Source organism: Furipterus horrens, unplaced genomic scaffold (assembly GCF_987537825.1).
Source record: "Furipterus horrens unplaced genomic scaffold, mFurHor1.1.pri manual_scaffold_11, whole genome shotgun sequence".
NCBI lineage: Eukaryota > Metazoa > Chordata > Mammalia > Chiroptera > Furipteridae > Furipterus > Furipterus horrens.
Window position 1 is genome coordinate 67,809,512 of NW_028327181.1, and position 17,697 is coordinate 67,827,208.

At 42.0% G+C, this 17,697-nt stretch overlaps 1 protein-coding gene and 1 pseudogene across 1 annotated transcript; both read right to left on the reverse strand.

Moving 5' to 3' along the window:
- Positions 1 to 1,526: 1,526 nt before the first annotated feature.
- LOC149998128 (NADH dehydrogenase [ubiquinone] 1 alpha subcomplex subunit 5 pseudogene) lies at positions 1,527 to 2,765 on the reverse strand (annotated as a pseudogene).
- An 11-nt stretch (positions 2,766 to 2,776) lies between these two features.
- On the reverse strand, positions 2,777 to 17,697 carry RNF135 (ring finger protein 135). The gene is made up of 5 exons (XM_090290781.1): positions 17,325 to 17,697; positions 13,875 to 14,018; positions 11,015 to 11,162; positions 5,178 to 5,255; positions 2,777 to 4,235 (listed from the first exon to the last, which is right to left on the reverse strand). Exons 1-5 carry the CDS (start codon positions 17,670 to 17,672, stop codon positions 3,706 to 3,708), a joined length of 1,248 nt encoding a protein of 415 aa, XP_090146907.1. The 5' UTR covers positions 17,673 to 17,697; the 3' UTR covers positions 2,777 to 3,705.

A 17,697-nucleotide genomic window follows, 5' to 3' on the forward strand; every position in this document is an offset into this window, starting at 1 on the left:
TTGGCTCACAGGCCGATGCTCAATCCACTGAGCAACAGCAGCCAGGGCTTCAGAATTGACATTTAATTTTAAGTTAATACTTATTTAGCATTTAACTTACAGATCTATAAGGGTGAAAATATATGGGAAAAGTAAAAATACAATTTTTTTCTCATTCTGAAAATTCTTAAGGATTCTGCTTTGCCTCAGAGACAGCAAAATATACACACAAATGCAGCACACACAAAATCCCCAGAAGTACTACCTTTGAAGATAAGAAATATCAAACTTAACTAAGTATTTAGCAGTGATGGGGGCTAGGAAGAAAAGGTGAGGACATCTGAAATGTAATTTTAGTTTGGTTTAAACTTAAACTTGTCAGTTGCTTCTTTCCTTGAACAGCTTTATCTTCTGTTTGATGCCCAGCTACACTCATCTTGGAAACTTAGTAAAACTACTTAATTGATTCCACTTGGAATTTACACAACGAAGATGTTTGGAATATAATCCTATCCATATGCCAGATATGCTTTAGGAACTCTTAGTATCTCTTCTTTTACAGACATTCTCTCTCTATCCTGATGTTGTTTGGTTAAGGGCCAGAAAGCTAACTTCTTTAAATGAGGACAAAAAAAAAAAAAAAGTTTCTCCAACTATAACTGTAAACAATAAATCTTTCTTTCAAATACAAAATTAAAGGGGATTCCTATGGGCCCATGAGGTGGACTGGGAGTCTCCACTCCCCCTTCTCCCCTGTCCCCCTCCCCCCTCCCCCCTTCCCCATTTCCCTTGCTCCTATGGGCCCTTGAGTTGGTCCAGGAGTTGCCGCTTCCCTCCACCCTCTACCCTCTTTCCCCTTTTCCCTAAAAAAAAAAAAAATAAATAAATAAAAAATTAATTTTCTCAACTGTACAATGAATTCTAATTTCATGTTTTTTACTCATACTACTTTACTTCAAATACCCTGGCTGGTTTGGCTCAGTGGATTGAGCGTCGGCCTGCGAGCTAAGAGTCGCTGGTTCGATCTTCCAGTCAGGGCACATCAGAGAAGGAAAACTCTGACTCCAAAAAACCTCTGCTGCCTTGCGGCATACCTCTTCAGGGGAAAGGCTAAGGGAGTAAACCCCGACAGAAAATCCGGAGCCGGAGTCCCTAAGGCGGTTTGACGTTGTAGTCAACACCGGCAACTCCTGCGGCGCACCTGAAGCCAAGCTGTATTGACTCCGTCTTTCCCTTGGACCCTTCAGCTGCGAAGAGAGGGGGGGTCTGCTGCATGGGCAACAGCAGACCCTCCATATCACCCTGCCCAGGCTCTGTAGCTTCAGCTTCACTGGAGAGGACACTCCAGCGTCATCGCAAGATGTCGATTCAACACGGGAGGAGACAGATACCGTGTCACTCCCGAGTCGGACTGCACAGCCATTCTCGGTGGTGCAGATAGACTCTTAAGAAGCTACACCATCGTCTCTCGAGACGGACGGCTGCCGACAACTTTACTTCAAACAATGATCTACACATTTGTTTAAGCAATAATAATTAAGTTCCTCTTCTGATTTCTTCAGAATAAAAAACAATTAAACGTGTGGAAGATACTACTAAAAATATTTCACCTTTTGAATATGGCCTCTGCTTTGCAATATATAGGAATTTTTCTAATTAACTCTCAAACCTTCCCAGAACCCCCTTCAAATTATCTTGAAATAATCTGAATGAATGCTTTAACAAAAACTAATTCACAAGTGCCTATTACCATAATCATCAGTTTAAATGAATCTCCTAAATATGTTCTGCATCAGTTTTCTTGATTATAAGATGTCAGTAATATGGAAATAGTTTTGATATAACAGAACATTTAATTACATCATTTTCTCACCAACACACAAGTCATTGGGTGATGATTACACTGGCCACTTCCACTGGCTGGCAGGAGGCTGTTCCACTAAAGGCTCCTATGGTTTCCACTGTATTGTTTTTCTGGCCAGACTCAGTTCATTTGCAGCCTGAAGAACAACTCTTCTATTTGGCCATCCTGAAGTTGCTCCTCTAACTTTTTAACATCTGGTTCCGCTTTAACCATACCCAGCCTCCCATCTGTAATCTGTTCTGAAGACTTCTTACATGCTGCATTTTTAGGGACCTTCTCAAGAACATCAAGAATCTTCGGGTACAATATTCTTAGCTTCTGGTGTGGACGCTCACATATAGCCAATCCCACAAGGCCGGTAGTCTTCCTCGGCAAGCCTGCCACAACAGTGCCAATGAGCCAAGTCCCAGTATTTTCATCTAAGTGTCCTCCTGCCATAGTTGCTTCTCCACTTGTTCTTATCAATAAGCCCCTGGCGGGGCCCCTTAGCAGCTGAGCTACTGAGTGTTTATCAACAACAAGAGATGAAATCATGATATCCTGACACAACTTACTTCATTCTTATGTATCAGTGGTTCTCAACCTTCCTAATGCCGCGACCCTTTAATACAGTTCCTCATGTTGTGGTGACCCCCAACCATAACATTATTTTCATTGCTACTTCATAACTGTAATTTTGCTACTGTTATGAATCATAATGTAAATATCTGATATGCAGGATGTATTTTCATTGTTACAAATTGAACATAAAGCTTAATGATTAATCACAAAAACAATATGTAATTATATATGTGTTTTCCGATGGTCTTAGGCGACCCCTGTGAAAGGGTCGTTTGACCCCCAAAGGGGTCGCGACCCACAGGTTGAGAACTGCTGTTATGTATCAAAACAACTTTCCTCCTAAAAACATTTTAGGAGGATTAAAACAGGATTAAAACAACTTCACTTAAGTCATAAGCAAATGGATTTAAAATCATATCAAACCGATGCTCAACAGAAACTGAAGCCCTCAGTCTGACAACCCACAAGAAACTGAACGTTGCCAACAACCATGTGAGTCTGGACGCGGATCCTTCCCCAGTCGAGCCCCCGATGACACCATGGCCCCAGCTCGCACCCTGACCGCAGCTTGTGAGGCTCGGAAGCAGAGCCCTCAGCTAAGTTGTGCCCTGACTCCTGAGACAATAAATGTGTGTTGTTTGAAATCACCATATTTGTGCACACATTATTACAGAGAGATTCATAACATGCCCCTTGTGTTTGGGGGTCCCTAAAACCACTCTCAGGTTCAGGGATTCACTAAAACTCAGCAAAGCTTTATATGCTTGGTTACAGTTTATTATGGTAGAAAGATACATACTAAAATCAGCAGTGAAAAAAGGCACATAGGGCAGGAGCCAGGAGACACCAAAATCCTCTCCCATAGAAACAATGCTTAATTCTCCCAGCAACTGTATGTGACAATGTGCAAGGAGTTTTGTCAACCACAGAAACTCACCCAAGCCTTGACATCCAGGGCTTTCAGGGGAGGAAGTCAGTCACATACACAGGCCTCCCCAACCGGGTGGCTGACCTTAGTCTCCCGCCCCTCCAGAGGTCAGGCTAATGACACCTCCTGACCCAAGGCCCCCAGGTAAGCAAAGACCCTCTTATCAGGCAGGATACACCAAGGAATTAGAGATTACGTCCCAGGAGCCAATCAAGGGCCCTCCCTTTCTTTAAGCTGCAGAGTTTGAACATCCCAGACCTGCAGAGTTAACCCTTTATTGCTCACCCTTTAACTTCAGGAATGGGATTCTTGTCAAGTTGCTACCCTGCTTGAAAGCAGAGAGAGAGGACAGGAAACCACTGTGTTTTAACCTTTATAGCTTTGCTGGCCGTATAGTCAACGAGTTTCCGGGGTGTAGACCGTAGAGCCAGAAGGCAGGGTGCAGGGGCGAGGAGGCCGAGACGGGGCACTCCCACAGAAGCGTCTCCTGACTGGCCACTGAATAGAAGGCCAGCTTCCCCTGCTCAAGGTTCAGCCAGATGCCCACCACCCTAGGTTTTTCTGAGCTGAGGACAGTTTCCTTGACCATGTGCCACACAGAGAGCTGGCTTGTCCCCTTCCACTCTACACACCAGGAGTCCCTGGTCCTTCCCAGGGTCTGGTCTCGACTCATCCCCCAGGAAGCCACGCCAACCGCCCAGTGACTGCAATGCTGAGTGTCCACTTCCCAGTACTGCTGCCCGGAGGAGAAGGCTTGGGAACAGAAGACCTGGCAGGTTGTAAACCTGTCAGGACTCCAGGGATAAAACTGTGGGAAGTGAGATACAGTCACTTTCCGGCAATCCTCGGACACTTCCAGGCTACAGGAGAGGCTCCTCAGGTCAAAGGTTGGACTGATGGCCCCTGAAGAAAAAAAAAAAAAGAACATGACCAGCCATCTCTGACTGCTGTCCATGCTAAGAGGTCCTCAAATAGCAAAAATCAGCCTTGCATCTTTGGGTATGATAAAGTCTTACTCATGCTGGCATTAATATTAGTATGTCAACTTGTTGTTCTCTGTCGGTACCCTTGCCCTCCTTAATCTCTGCTTACCATTAACCTTCTTTCAGGAAGTCCTCTCTGAATCCCACCCGCCCAAAAGTGACCTCTTGCTTTTCCCAACACCCTAGTGTTTTGCCTGCTCTCCAATGTACCATCTTCTACCTGTAGTACAGAGACTTACTGCTTCTCTCTCTGTAGTTATACATAAGCTTCCTGATTAAGGATCATGGCTTATTCATTTTTGTATATTTTATACTGTTTCCTATTGAGTAAAGAAATCCTTACACTTACATAGCATCGCTGCCCTAGGTACACATTTAAACACATTCACTCATCCTCATGACAGTCCCGTGAGGGAAGTACTGTTATCTCCAATTTACAGATAAGGAAACTGAGGCTCTGGGAGGTCATGTGACTTGTCCAAGATCACACAGGTAGTGAGTGCAGGAGCTGGGAGTCAAACCCAGGTGGTCTGGCTCCAGGATCCAAGCTCTCAGTGACTACTCCAGACTGTGACAGGGACAGGGACAAGGACAGGGACAGGGACAGAAACTGATTGAGTGGGGAAATGGGCAGTTGGCTATATATGGAGCCCACAGGTTGCCTGGGCTCTGAGTGCTCAGGGGTCTGGCTTAGCCTGGAGTTTGGGAGCCTTTAACCCCCTTTGCCTTTGTAATCAGCTCCCCACGTGGAGGGCCCTAGTCAGGGTGGGCAGGCTAGCAGCAGGGAGACGGACACAGCGCACTCTCGCAGCTCCTCTCTCCAGCCGGCCAAGCCCCAGTGTTAAACAGACCACATACTTACGTTGAGCAAGCCAGGAGGCGAGGCGGCTCCGGGCAGTCAGTGGGCATGAGGAGGAAGGCTGACTTTCTGGAGTTTTAACTAAGGAATCAAAAAAAAGGGGGGGGGGTAGGGTGGAGACTCATTAAAAAAAAAAAAGGCAATGGAAAAAATACAATAAAGATTAAATTTTTACAAAAAGCTATTTAAGAAAGTCAAGTAGAAGGTATCTAAACATCAGGATCCGGACACATGGCTTCCCTTCCTCCTCAGCAGCACACTTAGTGTCAGGCCTTGACCAGGCCGTGCAGCCAGCTCAGGTACGTCCAGCCTTCCCACTCTTTCCTCCCTAAACTCTAACTTCATTGCTGGCTCCCTGTTCAAGTCTGTGCGCTAAGAACCCAGCCTAGTGCCAGGTGTATAGGAAGTGTTTGATGTATATTTATCAAATAAATTAACTAATATAGTTCCAGGGAATCACAGTGCCCTGACACCCAGAACATCCACGAACCCCTTGCCAGTGCTTTAAACTGTTATAGAAATCAGGGAACATGAGTCGGTATAAGAGTCATGTCAACTCACTGACACCTCCTACTTCCCTCCCAATGGACTGACGTTTAACTGCTAACTTAGAGCTACTGCCTGCTTCCAGTGCCCATATACTGGGTAGAAGAAGAGAAAGTAAAGGAAATGCCAGAGTGTGGACTATGAAGGTAAAACCTTCCCCCATTTCTATCGTGAAGTGACAGCAGCTTATAGTGAACTTAAGAGTCCGACTGCAGAGACAAAACACCCTATGAGGTGATGGGAGCAGAGGAGTTATCCTTCAAGAAGCCATGATCCAAATTCAGGCGGGCACCGCTGTTCTTATACTGACCTGACAGGATTTTTACTTACTGGGTTAAAAAAATTGTTTTTAAGTTTTCAATTACAGTTGAAAAACAATATGATATCGGTTTCAGGTGTATAACATAGTGATTAGACATTTATGTAACCTACAAAGTGATCACACTAATAAGTCTAATATCCATCTGATACCATACAGAGTTATTATAATATTGTTGAGTATACGTATTCCCTCTGCTGTACTTTACATCCCCGTAACTATTTTTATAACTGGAAATTTGTCCTCCTTAATCCCTTCATCTTTTTTATCTATCTCCCACCCCCTTCCAAATGGCAATAATCAATTTGTTCTCTGTATCTATGAGTTTGTTTCTGTTTTGTTTGTACTTTTAAAAATATATTCCACATATAAGTGAAATCATATGGTATTTGTCTTTCTGTGTCTGATTTATTTCACTTAGCACAGTACCCTCTAGGTCCATCCATGTTGTCACATGTAGTAAGATTTCATTCTTTTTATGGCTAACGTTCCATTATATACAGGTACCATACCTTACCTTTTTTATCCAACAGTCTATCAATAGACACTTAGGTTGCTTTCATACCTTGGTTATTGTGAATAATGCTGCAGTGCACATAGGGGTGCAAATATCTTTTCAGATTAATGTTTTGAATTTCTTTGGATAAATACCCAGAAGTGGAATTGCTGGGTCATATGGTAATTCTATTCTTAATTTTTTTAGGAAACTACATAATGTTTCCCATAGTGGCTGCACCAATTTGCAACCCCATCAACAGTGCACAAGGGTTCCATTGTCTCCACATGCTCCCCAATACTCTCCAATAGTCATTCTGACAGGTGTGAGGGAGTATCTCATTGTGGTTTCGATTTGCGTTTTCCTGATGACTAGTGATGCTGAGCATCTTTTCACGTCTACTGCCAATCTGTATGTCCACTTTGGGGAAAAGTCTGTTCAGGTCTTCTGCCCATTTTTAATCAGGTTGTGTGTGTCTTTGATATTAAGTTGTATGAGCTCCTTATATATTTTGGCTATAAACCCCTTATGAGACATATCATTGGCAAATATCTTCTCCCATTCAGTAGGTTCTTGTCATTTTGTGGATGGTTCCTTTTGCTGTGAAAAAACTTTTGTCCCATATGTTTAATTTTTCTTTTGTTTCTCTTGCCCGAGGCAACATGTAAAATTTTTACTTATTGTTGACCAAAGTGTTAAAAAATGTTTTTAGCTGCCCTGGATAGTGCGGCTCAGTGGATTGAGTGCCGGCCTGTGGACCAAAAGGTTGCAGGTTCAATATTTGATTCCCAGTCAGGGTACATGCCTGGGCTGTGGGCCAGGTCCCCAGTTGGGGGCGTGCCAGAGGCAACCAATTGATGTCCCTCTCATACATTCATGTTCCTCTCCCTTTTTTTCTCCCTCCCTTCTTTCTAAAACTAAATAAAATAAAATCTTTTAAACAATAAATTAATTAAAATGTTTTTAGCTAACAGTCACCATTTTTTTCTCCTACTGATGGGGGAAAATAATCTACACTTTACTGGTTCTTCAGGATACTTTGAAAAAAATGATACATGATGTACAGTTATAAATGCTGAGTATTAAATAAAACACTGGTAACTATTAAAGAGATGAAGTTTTATGATATATTAATTTTTCTGGATATAACTTTGTTTACTCACTGGTTCTGATAGGTTTTGTAAAAGAAAATTAATGATGCTTCAGTATGCAGCTGATTTTACAGAAATGTTTATTACATGAATTTAGTGAGAAATTTCTGTATACTAGAATCTAAAAAATCTCACTTTTCTCTTAAAAGAAGAGAATAGGCTACAGGCTTTTTTCTTTTATAAAAAGTAGCCAGAATCCCTTGGGAATATAAAATACACTCTCAGGAACAGGTCTCTACAACACTGTTCTGTTTAAGTAGGCTCGTTCTGCATAGAATGTGGTTTCCATGGCAGCTCAAGGTGTGCTTACCCGGGGGCAAAAGAAATAGTTGTGATGAGGCTGTCAAATTGCTTGGCAGCCATTAAAACAATGACTTGAAGAACAACTAATCTATTGTTTTAAAAACAATCTGGTGACAATTTTGGGGAATGATGTTTCAGGAAATAGGAATATATCCAGATTCTTTGTTTTAAAAATGTTCTGGACTAGTCCAAATAATCAAAACAACATCATCACAGAGAAAGAAGTATACTGTTCTTACTAAGGCATACTTAACTTTTATGAGTTGAATTTTTTAAAATACTGAAGTATACTTAATTTCTCAAAAGAAATTAACAACAGAACTGCCATATGATCCAGCAATTCCACTTCTGGGCATATATTCAACAGAACTGAAAGGATCTTGAAGAGGTACTTGTGCACCCACATTCACAGCAGCATTATTCACAACAGCCAAGAGATAGAAGCAACCACCTATCCACTATTGGTGAAATGGATAATTAAAATGTAGCATATACACACGATGAAATGTTAGCCTTAAGGAAGAAGGAAATTCTGACATATGCTACAATCTCGATGACCCTTGAGAACATTATACTAAGTGAAACAAGCCAGTCCCCAAAAGATAATACCTGTATGATTCCATTTATATCTGGTATCTAGAGCAATCAAATTCATAGAAGCTGAAAGTGCAACAGTGGTTGCTAGGGGTTGAGGGGATGGGGAGTTACTGTTTAAACAACACAGAGCTTCAGTTTTGCAAAATTAAAAAGATCTGGAGCTTGGTTGCACAGCAATATGAATGTACTTAACACTGCTGAACTGTACACTCAAAAATGGTTAAGGTAGTGGATTTTATGTTATATGTGTTTTACCACAATTAAAACTTTAAAAAAATTAAATGCATACTTAAATAATTTAGAAATTTATCATTTTTCCAAGAAATCATGTTTCTCCTATTAAATAAGAAGCAATATTTCAACCAGAGCAACATCATTAAATATAAAAATGTGATGAGAGATATGTCCTTAAAGTGAAGTTATATAAATATTATTTAAAATTCACTAGGACACATGCCAGGATATACTTCACATGGGTCAAAGATTTAAATGTAAAATGTGAAACAAAGATTTAAATGTAAAATATAAAGTAGGAAAACACAGACACACACAGGAAAATTTCCTTCTAAACTTGGGGTGGTAAACTTTTCTAACTAAAATTTAAAATCTAAAACCCATAAAAGAAAAGATTGGGAAAATTTACTACTTAAAAAAAAAAACAAAAGAAAAGAAAAATGTCTATATGGTAGTCTAAAATCCATGCCAGCAGAACGAAAAGATAAATGATAAACTGAGGAACAAAATTTGCAATTTATATCACAGACAAAAGGTTAATAATCTTGCAAATTTATAAAGAGTTCCTAAAAGTCAATTTTTAAAAGATACAACCCAAGATATAAACACAATTTGTGGAGAAATGCACATTAAAAGTACAGTACAGTCATGTATTACTTTTTTTAACCCATCAGGTTGGCAAAAAAAAATCATAGAACTTTGACAACACACTCAGTTGGCAGCCTCTGGGAATACACATTTCTTCTGTGACAGAGTAGCTATAACCCAACAGAGGGCAATTTGACAACAGATATAAAAATTACAAATTTACGCTATGATTTACCCTATGATTCCTCAACCCTTACTGGAACTTTATCTGCACCCATATAAAATGATGTGTGTATAGTTTTTTACATCAACATTGTTTGTAATTATAAGCCATCAGCAGCAATCATGCATCCATCAGTACAGGACTGGGTAAATAAATGTTGGCATATCCATAAGTTGGAATATCATGCAGCTATATAAAAGAGAAAATGCTTAAAGTACTGATTCATATATGTATCAAGGTATACTGTATTAAGTAAAGAAGAAAAGCAAAATGCAGACCAATGTATATAATATGCTACCTTTTGTGTGAAAAAATATTAAGGGAGATAAGAATATAAATTCATATTTATTTGTATTTGCATAAATAAATTCTGAGTGGACATTTAAGAAACTAATAAATATGGTTAACTGAGATGGGGGATAGCTGGAATTGGACAGGGTGGGACAGACTTGTCATATATCTCTTTATGTTGTTTTTATTTTTGAATTAAAAATTTAATTTAAAAATTTTAAGTTCAAAACTATAAGTTGAATTTTAAAATTAATTTTAAATTCATATAAATAAATAAAATCACTAAGGAACCCAGCTTAAATTCAGGAGCACACAGGAGCCAATAGGGCACTTAATTCTCAGATAATTTTTGTAACAACTAATGAACTGTGCTTAATTGGTCTCCTAAAGAAAAATTTTCCAAGAAATCATGTTTCTCCACTTAAATAAGGAATGACTTTTTAAGTAGAACAAGATCATTTGAATTAAAAAAAAAAAAAAAAAAAGCTGTAAGACATATGTCTCTAAAGTATATAAAGCTGGCGGTGGCCAGAGCAGGAGGCAGAGCGGAGGGAGACCAGAGCTAATGTCCACAGGACAGGTGTTTATTGCGCTTCTGTAATGATCAGGGCAACAACAGAGAAGCTACAGAGTCAGGACAGAAAGGTTCTTTTCTACATTGTTACTGTTTAATATTAACAAACTCTCCAGAGATTATATTTTAATAGAATATATCCAGAACTACTTACTAAGTTGCATGATTTGTTAATAGAGACACTTACTAGTTAAAACTCAAAAGCAGCCTATTTCTGAATCTCCGCCAATAGGTGAACGTGAAGCTAGCAACATCTGGTCCAGGTTCCAGATTTACAGGTCTTAGAAAACGAGTTTCTATCTCTTCAAGGGCCTGTGTTATATTACACCTCCAGTCCTCCCCAAACATAGCCAGCCACAAAACACCTCAGCCCGTTCCTTCCTCATTTACAACACCACGGTGACAATGCCATTGGGCTCTGGGGTCACATTCCCCAAAAAACAAAGCCATGGAACACTCTACCACTTGTCTCCAACTTCTGTAGTTAATCCTCCTCTCCAAATAAAATAAAAACTCACCCTGCCTTTGTGCTTCAAGGCGCTCTTTACTCATGAAGTTTTCTTGTAATTTTCCCCGGATAGCTTCTAGGTCACGCAGAATGTCTCTCATTTTTGCCTCAGGTGTGCTGGAAGTCACTATCTTTGGAGAAGCCAAGGAATGGTCTGCCTGTAGATGAATCAGTTTTTAAAAAATAGTAAAAGTGTCCTCAGGAATCAAATAGTATATTTCAGTTCTGCAACCACTCAATAATTTTCCACTTACATCCTAATGAGTTTTTTAAAACAAAATTAAGCCCTGACCAGTGTGGCTCAATGGACTGGGTGCCATCTTGCAAACTGAAAGGTTGCTGGTTTGATTCCTGGTCAGGGCACATGCCTGGGTTGTGGGCCTGGTCCCCAGTTGGGACACATATTGAGGAAACCAACTGAAGTTTCTCTTCCTCTCTTTCTCCCTCCCTTCCCCTCCTTCTAAAAATTAATTAATTCATTAAAAAAATAAAACCACACACACAATTAGGCCCTCAAAATACACGCCTTGAAAGCAATCTGGAATAACACATATCGTGTTTCCCTGAAAATAAGACAGTGTCTTATATAAATTTTTGTTCCTAAAGACAAGCTAGGTCTTATTTTTCAGGCGATGTCTTATTTTCGGGGAAACACGGTAGTACAGTTAAAGATATTAAGCAGTGGTGGGGTTATGGATGATTTTTACTTATTTTCTTTAAACTGCTATATATTTTCTAGTATTTTGTACAATAAGTATCAATTTCTTAAGTAATGCTAAAAAAAGTTAAAAGTTTTTAGGCCCATACAATAGGGGCTTTACAAAATAAATCACTGAGATAAGCTACATAGGCTAGAGTAATCTTCCCCAGACTGCTATCACTATATCCTATAGCTTCTCTAGAGCCCACATAAACCTGCTGTCTATAACCAGGCCCAGCTCTCTGGGGCCTCCAATACATGCTCACTGATTTTCTTTAACCTCAGGCCCTATTAGTCCCCAACACAGCCTCCCATCTGCCCCTTTCCACTTCCAGCCTCAGACTTTCCTTCCCAACTTTGCATAAGCCATTTCCCTTTTTTCTCCTACCAATCATAACAGCAGTAGACACCACTTACTACCTTCCACTGCTCCCCTTTAACATGCATAACAGTCTTCCAAGGTAGGTTTATTATCCCCATTTTGCAAAAGAAGCTCAAGTTCATGAAGTTTAACTAAAAATTGCCATAGTTCATTTTATTTTCCATTTTCACCTTGCTAAAGCACTCTCTTATACAAGATCCCTTTTAATCCCCCCATCAAACTAATGAGGCTGCAGGCCACATTATTCCTGTTTCACAGATAGAAACCCAAGATTCAAAAAGATGAAATGACTTTCCAAGATCATAGTACTAGTAAATGGCAAGACCAGGTCTGGAAGTCAGATTCTCAGGCTTTCCAACCCCACACGTTGCATCCCTGGAGGCCCACTTACTCACTGATTCAGTGGGTCACGTCTAGCACTGTGCCAGGCCTTGGGATACAGGGGTGAACAAAAGAGCAAAAGCCATCAAGGTCTCTACCCTCCTGAAGCTCACAGTCCAGTGCGGGAGAAGAGGGAGGACAGACATTAATAAATTATGGCACTAATCGTTACCAAGTTACAGCTGAGAGGCACATGAGATCATCAGAGCCTCTAATAGGGAGATTTGATTTGTTCAAGGAAATCAGTGAAGGATTCTCCAAGAAAGTGAAGATCTAGTTGGGCTCTGAAGGATGAGCAGGCATCACCTAGGTGACAGGGTGAAAGAAGAACATTCCATGACGTATGCTCTGTGGTGGGAAAAGTTCGTGACAACACCCTGGAGGGACTGATGTGGCCAGTGTCGCTGGAAATTGAAGAGTCAGAAGAGCTGGATTGAAATGAGATGGGAGAGGCAGACAGGAATAGAACCCTGCAGGGCCCTATTGTTTGGGGGGCAGGGGGAGGGGGAGTGGGTTAATCCTGCACAAACAGATGTCATTAGAGTGTTCTAAGCAGATGAGTTACATGATCAGATTTATGATTGAGAGGGTCACTCCGATGACCATGAGGACAGCAGACTAGAGGGAGTGGAGCAATTAGGAGGCTACCGAAGCGCCCTGGGCAAGAATGGTCACAAGCTTGGATTAGAGAAATGTCAGCAGGTGAGGGAGGAGGGGACATGACTCCCAGGTTTCTGGCTAGTGCTGGAAGAATAACAGCGCTAGTAAGGTGGGGGAATCACAGAGGAGGAACAATTTGGGGCATGTTAAAGTGATGTGCCTTTGAGAGGCCAAGAGGAAAATATGAGAAGGGAGATACCTTCTCAGAGAAGTGGCCAGGCTGGAGCTATGTTTGTGCTAATCAAAGTCATGGTGTGGGGGAGAGATAGAGACCTACAGCTCAGCCTGGCGGAAAACCAGCATTTCATTCCTAAGCAGGGGAGAGTGAGCCTGCAAAAGAGACTGAAAAGGAACGGCCAGAGAGAACCAGGGTAAGGCTGGAAGACGAGTGGCTGAAGCTGAGGGAAAAGAAAGCTTCGGGAAGGAAGGTGGGGCCCAACGATGGCAAAGGCTGTGGAAAGGTCAGTGAGGATGAGGACTCGAATGTCTGCAGGATTTATAGAGAGACCACAGGCGATCTTAGAGCAGGTTAGGTGGAGTGATGAGGATGGAACCTAGGCCACCTGAAACTTCCCTAACTCACCTCAAGCATTCCAAATTTCCAGTCACCCTGCTGGGTAGTAAAGAGAGTGGCAAAAGTTTGAGACTTACTGCATCCTTCAACTGCAAACATAGTCATGTTGCTCCAGGTGCAAGCTGTCATTAGCCCTGCCCCCCCGCAACGTTGCCTCTCCCAGCTGAGCCTACCGTGCCCGGGTTGTTCAGTTTATTGTCTGGTCCAGATTCTGGGAGCTGTCTCTGACTCTGAAGGCTCCTGACAATGTCTGCAAGCTGTTCCACCAGCTTTGTCAGCTCCTGACCTACTTCTGTGATGGTCTTCGGTGCCGCCACCTTTAAAAGAGCAAAGTAGAACACAAAGCTGGACCCAGGAATCAGCTCTAGACAGAGGATAAAGACTGAATAAAAGAACTAGCAAGGAAGTGACAAAAATAGAGGTCAAGGAGGTAGACTCCCCAGACCTCTTGCATGCCTGCTTCCCTTCAGGATGGACCAGTGGCCATAACAGGAAACCAGCAGCCCTCTATCAGGACCAAGGTGGCAGGGACAATGGGAGAGTGAAGCAAAGCCTAGAGGTCATTATGAACAGGGGAAGTCAGAGAAGTGGGTCTGAGCCTGGAGATTTGGCAGGTAGGTGGCAACTGATAAAGTGACTGGTGCAGTGGAGGGCATTCGGCTCAGGTTTGAGCTCCACTCTTGCCTCTGACTCATCCTGTGCTGTCACCGCTCCTTTCAGAAATGAAAGTGACCATCCCTCCTTTTCTTCCATAGGGAAAAGGATCTGCCTAACTGTTCACTGTGAAAGGATCTTGGAGACTTTAAAGCGTGATGTTAACACTCTTCGCCCTGACATCTCCAGGCCCTTCTCCAAAATATTCAAGCAGCTGGAACTCTAGAGTGGAGCCCTTATCCAGGCACATGAACAAATTAAACACTTTTAAAAATAACTGCATTGCTTTTTCTATCTGTAAGAAAAATGCATACTTATTGTGGCAAATTAAGAAAATGGAGAAAATGAAAAAGAAGAAATGTCTTACCACCCAAAGACAATATTTTAAATTTAAAAGTCAATGAAAGGTATATTCAGTCACTATAAACTGTATTAACAAAGAGTTTTAAGAACTAGAGGGATAATGCTGTATCTATGATTTGAAGTAGAGAACAGGCTTTATTCATAATTGAAAAAAAAATGGGAGCAACAGGTATGTCCATCAAAAGATGAATGGATAAACTGGGATACACCTATGCAATGAAATACGATTCAGCAATACAAAGAAATGAGCTACGCCACAAAACTTAATTTTGCTTTGTGAAAGAAGCCAGTGTGAAAAGCCTAGATATGTATGATTCCAACTATATGACCTTCCGAAAAAGGCCAAACTAAAGAAATGGTAGAAAGATCAGTAGTTGCCAGGGTTTGGGTTGGGGGTACAAATTGGAAAAGCATAGGTGATCTTCAGGGCAGTAGAACTGTATGATTACTAAAATTATAGATACGTGACCTCAAACATCTGTCAAAAGCCATAGAACTGTACAACGTGAAGAGTGAATCCTAACGTAAACTATGGATTTTAGTTAATAACAAGGTATTAATATTGGTTCATCAATTGTAGCAGGAAACTAATAAGAGGGGAAACTGTGAGGGGTATATAAGGACTTCCTGTACTATCTGCTCAATTTTCTGTAAACCTAGAACTGCTCTAAAAAATAGTCTATTAATTCATTTTTTAAAAAAGGACATAACCTAGCTATACAACATAACTTTAACTCTGTTGAAAGGACTTCAGGGAGCCCTGAATGGGTGGCTTAGTTGGTTGGAGCATCATCTCATGCACCAAAAGGTTGTGGGTTTGATCCCCAGTCAGGACATATACCTAGGCTGTGGGTTCAATTCCTGGTCAGAATGCATATGAGGCAACTGATAGATGTTTCTTCCTTCCTTTCTTTCTCAAATCAATAAACATATCCTTGGGTGAGGATTTAAAAAAGAAAAAGGACTTTAGAGAACAACAAAAAGGTGGCAAGGGCAGCTCCAAGCTCACTGCCCTTCTCTGCCCCGCCCCCCACCCCACCCCGACAGAAACATTGAAAAGCAAGCAGAGACTGTCAGAACCAACTTGATCAGAACTCTGGAAAACACTGAATCAAAAAAGAGCAACCTGGCAGTAGAAAAGCAAGTGGTGTTTTTTACTTGTCCTTCCCCCACTTCCTCCATGACTCAGTAACAGCATTCCAGATTCTCAGCATGGGGCCCTGGTTCTGGCTCTGGAAGGAGCAGAGCAGACCTTATTCACAAAATGTCATGTATGTCTGCTCTAAGCTGGCTGGGGCTGCCCAAAGGAATGGCACAGGGAACATCTTTGTTTCACCTGTCTCGGGGCTCAGGCCTCCAAGGCAGTGGGCATGGCTCACAAATGCTGCAAGCTGAACTAAACTTCCAGATGTCTGGGGCAAAAGATTATGATTGAAACACCTAAGTCCCAGGAGCAAAAGCTGGGGGAAATTGGACGCCTCTTACTTTGTTGGTGGGAATATAAAATAGTGTAGTGATGTGGAATACAGTCTGGTTATTCCTCAATAAATTAAACATAGAATCACACTATGACTGAGCAACTATACTCCTAGGTATTTACCCAAAAGAAATGAAAATAAGGACTTGGATACTCATTCACCAATGTTCACTACGATATTACTCACAATAAATAAAAGGTGGGAACAATCCGAATGTCCATGAATGTATAAATGGATTTTTTAAAAACATGGTATATACATACAAAGGCATATTATTCAGCCACAGAAAGGAATGAAGACTGGGCACATGGCACAACATGAATGAAACTTGAAAACATTCTGGTAAGTGAAAGAAGCTAGACACAAAGGGACAGATATTGTATGATTCCATTTATATGAAATATCTAGAGTAGGCAAATTCACAGAAACAGAAAGTAGACTAGAAGTTTCCAGAGGCTGTAAGGGGGTGGAGAATGAAAACTTATTGCTTAGTGCGTACAGAGGTTCTGTTCGTAGAGATGAAAAAGTTCTGGAAATAGATAGTGGTAATGATTGCATAACGTTGTTAACATAAAGCCACTAAATTCCATTTAAAAATGGTTAACATGGCATATTTTGTTATACATATATATATATTATCACAATAAAAAAATTCTTAGCGCTGGCTGGTGTGGCTCCGTGGATTGAGTGCCAGCCTGCCAACCAAAGGGTCACCGGTTGGATTCCCAGCCAGGGCACATGCCTGGGTTGGGCCAGGTCCTCAGTTGGGAGCATGTGAGAGGCAACCACACATTGATGTTTCTCTCCCTCTCTTTCTCCCTCCCTTCTCCTCTCTCTAAAAATAAATAAATAAAATCTTTAAAAAACATTCTTAGACAGTGGAGAGACTGGAAAGAAGTGACCTATGCCAAGGAGTATAGGAGCGGGGTTGACACAATTTCAAATTTGATTTTTTTTCCTTCTTCATACTTTTCTGAACTTTCCAAAGAGCGGGTTATACTTTTAGATGGAGAAAAGTAAGGTGTAAGTAGAAAGGATGAGGGAGGAAGAGCCATGGGCGGGGATGCGGAGGGTGGGGTAGGTGGGAACAGCTTGGATGACAGCGAGGAGCCAGAGTCGCCACCCTACCGGCTGCGGCGCGGCGCGGCGTGGGGGCTGCGGGGCGGGGGCGGGGGCGGGGCTCGGGGTCCGGCCCGGGCGGCCCTCCAGCTCGCCCACCGCCCGGCTGTACTTGTCGGCCAGGTACTGCAGCAGCGTGTTCTTGCGCAGCTGCGGCGGCTGCGCGACGCCCTCCCGGCAGGTGGGGCACGACCAGGAGTGCCCCGCGCCCCACAGGCCCTTCAGGCAGTCTCGGCAGAAGCTGTGGCCGCAGGGCAACGTGACGGGCCAGGCGATCAGCCCGTGACAGATGATGCAGCCCAGGTCATCCTCGCCCAGCCACACGGGGACGGTGAGGCCGGTGTCCAGGCCCGCCATGACGCCCAGGCCGCCGCCCGGAAGC

Excerpts from the sequence above, each read along its gene's own strand:
- RNF135 (XM_090290781.1), bottom strand. The coding sequence starts at position 17,672 with ATGGCGGGCCTGGACACCGGCCTCACCGTCCCCGTGTGGCTGGGCGAG. Across the intron at positions 11,163-13,874 it reads AACTGAACAACCCGGGCACG|GCAGACCATTCCTTGGCTTC; the intron begins GTAGGCTCAGCT and ends ATTCATCTACAG. Across the intron at positions 5,256-11,014 it reads CCTTGAAGCACAAAGGCAGG|TTAAAACTCCAGAAAGTCAG; the intron begins GTGAGTTTTTAT and ends TTGATTCCTTAG.